The sequence below is a fragment of the Nematolebias whitei genome, chromosome 14 (assembly GCF_014905685.2).
Source record: "Nematolebias whitei isolate Nwh7 chromosome 14, NemWhi1, whole genome shotgun sequence".
NCBI lineage: Eukaryota > Metazoa > Chordata > Actinopteri > Cyprinodontiformes > Rivulidae > Nematolebias > Nematolebias whitei.
The window spans coordinates 23822100-23830154 of NC_056511.1; the positions used below are offsets into that span (position 1 = coordinate 23822100).

Sequence of the window (8055 nt, forward strand, 5' to 3'; positions counted from 1 at the left end):
TCAAATTACTGGGGTGGCCAAAAATTAAGCTATGGGGTCCAAGGCCACCATTGGCTACCCCCTGGCTCCTCCATTGCTCCTGGTGGTGGATAAAATGACTCTCCAGGATCCGTCACTCTGCTTTGCCTCAAGACAAGAAAAAAAAAAAACTCTGTTCTCCACAGTGTAACTCTTATTCACTTGAATATCATGAACCAAAGACCTTAAGGTTTGCATCATTCTCTGTTCAATTCCAGATCAGAAAAACACTCTTCTCCAGAATTACAAACATTCACTATTCACACCCCTCAGTGACAGAGGTCATCAAGTACTGCTTAATGTAGTGGAGGGTTTTTATTTAATGCCATGCGTCATGTTACAGTGACATCTTGTGCTGAAGCTGCAGAATGCAACATCTTATAACCGACGACACAAAAAGCACCATTTTGCCAAAAGTATATAAAATTTAAATGAAATGCAAAGTCATATTAATGTCATCTTATGTACATGTTATATCTTGTATTGTGATTTAATTGGATGTGAAAACATTTGTCATGCTTTTCTTTCTGTATAGATTCTTTAAGCTGAACTTAAAATTGAAACTGATGCATTGTCATCTGTAGACTTGTTGAATACTTTTAAGAGTTTCTTATTCTCCAGCTGCGTAAAGGCAGGAGGTTTAAAAAACATTAAGCAAGCAATGCTCAAATAAAAATTAACAAATAAAATGCACAAAACCAGTTAGTTGTTGTCACAATTGTTGAACGTTTTCACATCTAAAACTGAATAATTCCAGGGTACAATGGTTAATTTAGAAATGTAAACTGTCACAATTGGTGCTTAGAGAACTACGTCTTACAAGCAATAAAAGGGACAAATGTTTTATTTTGACTTAGTACAATGATTTAACGTTAAAAGGCATTTTTTAGAAGATTGAGTTTTGTTTAATATTTTTCAGTACTGATTTATTTCATTTTCATTTTTGGTCAAGAAAGGTTGAGACAACCCTTTTAGACAGAGATTTCATAATTAGGCCTCATGAGATGCATTTAAATGCACCTATCTGACTTGGTAACAACTGCCACTGATAAAAAGCCAAAAGTTTTCAAAAACTGTTAAATCAGACAATTTTTTTTAATCACTAGTGTGTCGATGGGGCTTTAAGTAAACTTTTTAATCTTTGTTCTAAAACCTGTAGGGATTATGGCGTCAATGATTTTAAAGCTACACACTGGAATCAACAAGTTCTGTTCTGATACCATATTTTTCGCCACATAAGTCACATCTTTTTGCATACATTTGCAAGTCCTGCGACTTATACACCAACGCGACTAATATACATTCCCCCCCCATATTTATAACCAATTTTGGGCTGAGTTCTGACAATTTCATTCATTCTGGCATGAAAAATATTAACCATTACCATTTGCAGCCGGTAGAGGGCCTTAGAGTAATGTGGCAAGCCAAGTGTCTCATTAATAGGTAAAAGTGGCTATTATTGAAACACTTGGCTTGCCATACAAGGCACCTTCGTCTCGCTCCAGAACTCCTGGAGCAAACGTCAAATCAGCTGCATTTCATCGTGCTGCCCAGGTGAAATGCAGCTGATTTGACCATAAAAGAAAAGTTCAACTGAGGCACCTTTGCTATAATTTCGAGCAACCAAATAATTGTTTTAAGTATTCTTGTTAAAGTCCTCCTGTGCACGCTCCCACGACTGCCATTTGTCAGCCAATCGATTTTCGGCACAACACCAGCCCACATTTCTGGGTTGTCAGCGGTGACGCATAATGGATGTGACTTATATGGTGAAATAACTTATTTTGGATTTGGATGATGTGTTTCAAGCCAACCTCCCGTTGAATTCCCTGAAACTGTCTTTTAACACGTGCAAAAAGGGACCATCTGTCCAAAACGATCATCATGAGTAAAAGGTTTGTAAGCTCAGTCATGTTCTTGAGTTTACACGAGAAATGCGCTTATGTTCAATTCGTGTTTCTTGTCGCTAGAGGGCGCTGCTGTGACGGCATAGGACAAAAGAAACTGTTACAAAATATCAGAGTAAGAAAAAAGAAAGAGGCTGAGCCGTGTTCTGTAGTGTTGTCATGACAGTATCTGTAATGAAGTTTGAGCATTTTGTGAAGCTGCATAACATCTGACGTGATTTAAACTGAATCTGCATAAAAATAAATCTTTTTATAAACTAAAGACTTCCTGGGAAAAGATAATACAGAGACTGAACCAAGTTTTCTGTGCTTTATTAAAAGTCAGATAAATAATATATATTGTATATATATATATATATATAAACAGATTCTTTGATTTACAATATTTACACACATTTTAGTTCTTCTTATCAGGTCGCTCGGTGGTTTCTGTACTGCCTGTTGATCTCGTTCAGCACCACATCCATGCTTGGATCTTCATCAGCTGTGATGGTTCTGTCATCAAACGGACTACCTGCAATGCACCACGTTTATCATTTCTAATGGAGTTTGTAAATACAACACAGATGGCTTGAATGAGGCTCTGCTGCCTGTGATATTATGGAAGGTGACACAAAATGTAACTTGGCTATTGTTTAGGTCTCTGGAAGTGTTTTTAATTTTTTGTGGAAAGATTTTAAACCAACATCAGACCTGTTGTAGCTCTTTGCATGATTTCAGTTTAGCAAAAGATAGGTTAGTTACGAGTTAATGACTAGTCCCAGTAAGACCATGACCAAAGTGAATTGCTTCAAAACAACTCGGACTTAAAAAATCTCAATGGTTTATGTCAACACTTCTTTATGAACATTAAAGCATTTATTACAGCTGAAATAATTCAACATTCCTGCTGAAAGTGCTACAGAATGCATCAAAAATGCTACAGCTAGCTGCTACTGCTGCTATTTGTACTTGCAAAATTTACATCACGTTTATAAATTAGCATTCACCTTAACTTGTGTACATTTTTGACATAGTATTTGTAAATGAACACTCAAAGATGTTTTAGGTTGAGAGTGTGGTTGTGGTCTCAAAGGCCCATCTACAGCAGGTAAGATATTGTTTGTTCATAACCTTTCAATGATCTATCAATTTAATGTTACAATAATAAAAGTCCACACTTACTGATGCCATTTGGTGCATCTGAAGGAGTGCTGACGAGGTAAGTGGAGGTGTTGGACGAGGAGTTTCTCTGCGAGGAGTTAAAGGAAGGCAGGGACCTCCTCACAGTTTTCTGCGTTGCAGTGCGACTCCAGTCTGAAAGACGCAAGAAGATCAAAATTGATTAATGTTTTTGTAGGCTTTTACTCTGAAGGAGCACCTTTAGGTGGATCAGAAACCATGTGAGGAGGTTTGGAAGATTTGCGGCAACTAACCTGAGTTTTCTGCCAGTCTCATTTGGCCACAGCACAGGTAGGTTCTCCACTGCTTCCTCACGCTGTCCTTCACCGCGCAGTGGAACACAAAGATAAAGAAACCTACAAAGCACAAATATTTTTTTAATGCCGTATAAACGCTACGCTCTGGAAAACAATTTTAACAATGACAGAGGGAACCCATGTAAACCCATTCATCCATTATCTTTACCTGCTTCTTCCTTTTGGGTCACTGGTGTCCATGTCCAGCCATCATTGTGTGAGAGCGGGGGACACCCTGGACAGGTCTCCAGCCCATCACAGGGACACAGAGACAAATGAGACAAACAACCATTCACTCTCTCACTCACACCTAGGGACAATTTAGAGTTACCAGAGAGTGAATGCTTGTTTGTCTCTGTGTTCCTGTGATGGGCTGAGACCAGTGGTGTACTGGTCTATGCAATATGCAGGTATACAGAGTATAGCCTCTAGAAAAGCTTAAAAATTAGTGCCCAGTGATATGTGACATTTTGGGCATGTGTCATTGTCAACACATTTGAAACACTTTATAGACCCATTGAGTTGGTTCATCCTGTTTTTTTGAATAATTAATACTTCAGTACTTGCTACTTGAGCATGTTTTGCTTTGATACTTTTATAAATTCTACAACATGTTTTTAATACAAAACCAACTGTTGTACAAAGTTTGTTGTACATTTATTCAAATATAAGCATCAGAGAAATTTTGAAATGTTCATTATGCTTAAACTTCAAAATAAATTGACAATTACATTGTACTAACAGGTGCACTTCGGTTTCTATGCACAGTATACCCAGTACTACACCAGTGGCTGAGACCTGTCCATCTGTCCAGCCTCTCACACAGTGCCTGCTGGACGTGGACACCAGCGACCCAAATAGGAAGAACTGGGTAAAGATAATAGAAGATGGATGGATAGAAGTTTTAGAATTATCTTTATGAATTTATCCAAATGTTACTTTTTTTCAGACTATTTGGGAATTTTTGACTGTAATAGTGACATTGTTTGTAGTCCAAACAAAATCTTCCTCAAAAGACCTCAAACCTTATCTGTGTCTTCATCTCTACTAGACTGGACTACTGCAGCTCTTCATATGTTGGTATTGAACAATCAGCTGTCCATCGCTTGCAGCTAGTCCAGAACTCTGCTGCTTGTCTTTTTAACAGATACCAGAAGGCTGGACCACATCCATCCTGTTTTAATAGATTTACACTGGCTGTATTGATTGTAAGATCATTTTACTTACGTACTTTTAAAGTTTTACATGGCTTAGCAGCCATTATTGATTGAAACGGAGGGTATTGGTCTGTTGCAGTGGCAGCCTCCAGACTCTGGGACAACCTGCCTCTTGATATTTGTTCTGCAGTCTGTTCAGTCTTGGATCCTGACTGAAAGCTCACAGGTTTACATCGATTCAAGATCAGTTTGAGTTCCGTCACATGTTAGTATGTTAGATATTTATCTAGACTGGTCCTGGTGTTTTGGTTGTACTATTGTTATATTTTTAAATGTCTGAACTTTTAATTTATTGTCATTTTTTTCCTTTTGTGAAGCTCTTTGGTCAACATTGTTTTAAATCTGCTAATTGATTTTGACATTGTACTGCATAGTGTGGTCAGTGTCGCTGATTTTTCTAAATGCTGCATTTAAATATTAAATATTACCTGTATTGGGAACTATAGCTAGTATTATTGAGCATGCATCAGGATATAGCTAGTATTTGTTTTAGCTCATTTTTATACACTTAGCTTCCAATAAGCCTATTTTTTACAGGAAAACTTGTGGTTTGGTGCTAATGGTCACATGATCAATCCTGCTTTGTTGAAAACTAACACAGTTAGAAATGTCCACTCACCTTGCAGGGAGTTGAAGATGGCAAAGAGGTACATGAACGGCAGGTTAACGGGCCCCCAGGCAAAAAAGGCAAAGCCCCAGGTGAGGCCCAGGAGGACGGTTATCCCTAACACACTGCGCACATCCTTCACACTCATGCGGTTCTTCACATTGTGAGGATTCTGCTTCTTGACCCGATGCAGCTGAACTAAGACGACGACGAACATGATGAAGTTGAAGACGAAGATGACGCAGAAATAGGCCACAACGGCAACATAGAAGGCAACGTCGTTTTTCAGCCAGCAGCTGCGAAAACCAAGAAGGAAGAAGAGCCACTTGGTTAGTTTGACTTCCCTTTCGTATGATTTATTTGCTGCTAGTTATAAAATCAAAACAACTGTTGCAAGTTGAGCCCTTGAGGAACTTACAAGTCATCACTGGTGCCGTCTGTAAACTTCCCATAAGACACAAGGCCATAGTTATTTTTATCAATCGCTATGACGATGATGACCACGAGCATCGGGACCCCCCAGCCCACCAGGGAGAACTTCAGCATGTAGTGCTGTGTGTAGTTGTTGAAGACTTTCACTATGGCCATGTACATGTGGACCCCCTCCAGCCCCATCCAGGTGAAGACCACCAGCAGGAAGTAGTGAAGGAACCAGGCGGTGGAAATGCAAAGGCCCACAGCGTCCGTATAAAGGGCCAGCCATGCGTCCACCAGGAAGACCAGGTTGAGCAGCAGCAGGGCAAAGCACAGCTCGATGAGAATTTTGGATGGGATGTCTTTACGCAACTTCCTGCAAGGGGTGATGTAAAAAATTAAACCTCTGTTAGCATTGCATTCCACAGTTTTACATAAAGATCTTGTGCAATCAGTTGGTGCTCTGTTGAAGACAACTCTCAATTATCATCAAATTTTGACTTAATATTGGCAAAATTGCCTGAATTATAGACATTTTGGATTTGTTAAGGTCAATTGTGATGAAACGGACTCTAGAAGTTTATCCATTGTAGATATGAGAGTTTCATTCAAATCCACCAGCTGCCTCATGACGTTTTGCTAACAGCCAAACAAACATGGGAGTAGACGATGAAACAGAACGGTGAACGACTCACTCGAAGGCCAGGTAAGTGAGGAGCGTTATAGACAGGAAGATGGCCGAAACCCCGCAGCCGATATATGTGATAAATGTGAGGATGGTGGCCTGAACCTTACTGATGACAGGCTGCCTAGAGAGGTCCTGAAAACAAATGGAGATTCATGAAATTTCCCTTCTTTATTAAACATATAACGCATTAAAAGTCTTCTTTTTACCAGCAGAATAGCAAAACTGGTTAAATGGCTGCAGCTGCAAATGGTCTCGTTGTCGGTGCTGTTTTGGACAAAGCAGCCGTCTGGACTCCATCCTCCTGAATTATCTGCAGACAGAAAACACAGCTCAGGCATACCCGTCATCTAACTGTTTAAATGTATTCGTTCATTTCCAGTAGATCTCAAAAACACCAACAAACTCACTGTTCATTGTGAAGTCCCAGAAAACACAGGTTGCAACATAATTGGCCTGCAGTTTGGAAAATATTTACAGATCAGCCTGCAGGTTTAAATTGATGACGAGTGTGTTCTGGTTTTGGACTCACAGGTTTGGGTTCTGAGTTGCTCAGCTGAAACACAACTTGCTCTTTCAGTCCTTTGATTGACAGATTGGCCACACTCGCTCCTAGGATCCCACTGATGAGCTTACGCTCCCCCAGTGAGCGGTCCTGTGGGGTCATTCAGAGACAACAGATCACTAAACAGCTTGTTGGTCCCGCCTTGATGGTTCACCATGGTGATGGTAAGGTCTGTAAACCTGGAACACTGTGCTCTGGTGGTAGAAGTTGAACTGGAGTCTGGAGACCAGTTTCTTCTCTTCAGGGCTCAGATCCTGAGTGACGGTGGAGGGCAGCGTGATGGAGCCCTGAGGGGTGGAGGAGACTGTAGTCACGCTTCTCGTCAGCCTTGGACCTCCGCGGACCTGCAACACAGACACCCAGCCTTGAGTTTCAGAGTAATTTGCACTTACTCAACTTTTAAAAACTTTCAATGGTGTCTCACTGAGTGGTTCACATTAAACTTGGGTTTTAATTTACACCAAACAACAAATTTATATTGTTCTAGCAAAAAATGCAAAAATTCATATAATTATTATACATTTTTAAGCCTGTTTCTGAGTTATTTTTAGAGTTTTAACCACTATAGATGTATAAAACACTTTTCTTAATTCAAGAATTACAAATTATCATTTGTTGTGAGGTTCTGTGGTAATGTTCTCATTAATTAATATCTTACCAGCTGTAGATAGCTGTTTGAACAGCATTAGTTTGGAGAAATAAGAGTTTAAGTCTGACTGGACTGATGAGCTAATGGCTAGTTTGAGCTGGGCCAGGACAAAGTGGATTGTTGTTGATTTCAAATCAGCGCAAGTGTCATAAATGTTATAGCAGTTCATGCTATTTTATAAACTTTTACAGTGTTGTCAATTTTACTTTCTATAATTATTTATGTGATTTTAAAGTCCAAGTAGTGGCTCTAATGGCTAGAGCTGCAGACTGGGCTACTTCCAGTTGACATATTTCTTCCAGAATATTCATGTAATGTGAAAATGATTGTGTTTACTGAGATTTTTAAACAGAGTTAGTTTAGGTGATTTGGTTTATTTATTTGTCGTACGCAGGTTAACAAAAGGTCAATAATGTAATGAAATATCCAGAAAGAGAAGAACCGATTCGAAAGGATTAAAAAATAAAAATAATAATAATAATAATATATATATATCTATAAATATGTATATATATATATATACATATATATATATA

General features: G+C 39.0%; 1 protein-coding gene across 1 annotated transcript in view; it reads right to left on the minus strand.

The window, feature by feature from the left end:
- Positions 1-2335: 2335 nt before the first annotated feature.
- The window catches only part of LOC119420248 (adhesion G-protein coupled receptor G2-like), a 40956-nt gene continuing 35236 nt past the window's right edge, over positions 2336-8055 (minus strand). The window contains exons 25-34 of the mRNA XM_037687636.1: positions 7050-7214; positions 6838-6960; positions 6716-6761; positions 6515-6618; positions 6316-6440; positions 5625-5996; positions 5219-5502; positions 3341-3442; positions 3090-3221; positions 2336-2439 (exon numbers count right to left, since the gene is read on the minus strand). Of these exons, the coding sequence (XP_037543564.1) occupies positions 2336-2439; positions 3090-3221; positions 3341-3442; positions 5219-5502; positions 5625-5996; positions 6316-6440; positions 6515-6618; positions 6716-6761; positions 6838-6960; positions 7050-7214 (1557 nt within the window). The remainder of the gene's footprint in view (positions 2440-3089; positions 3222-3340; positions 3443-5218; positions 5503-5624; positions 5997-6315; positions 6441-6514; positions 6619-6715; positions 6762-6837; positions 6961-7049; positions 7215-8055) is intronic.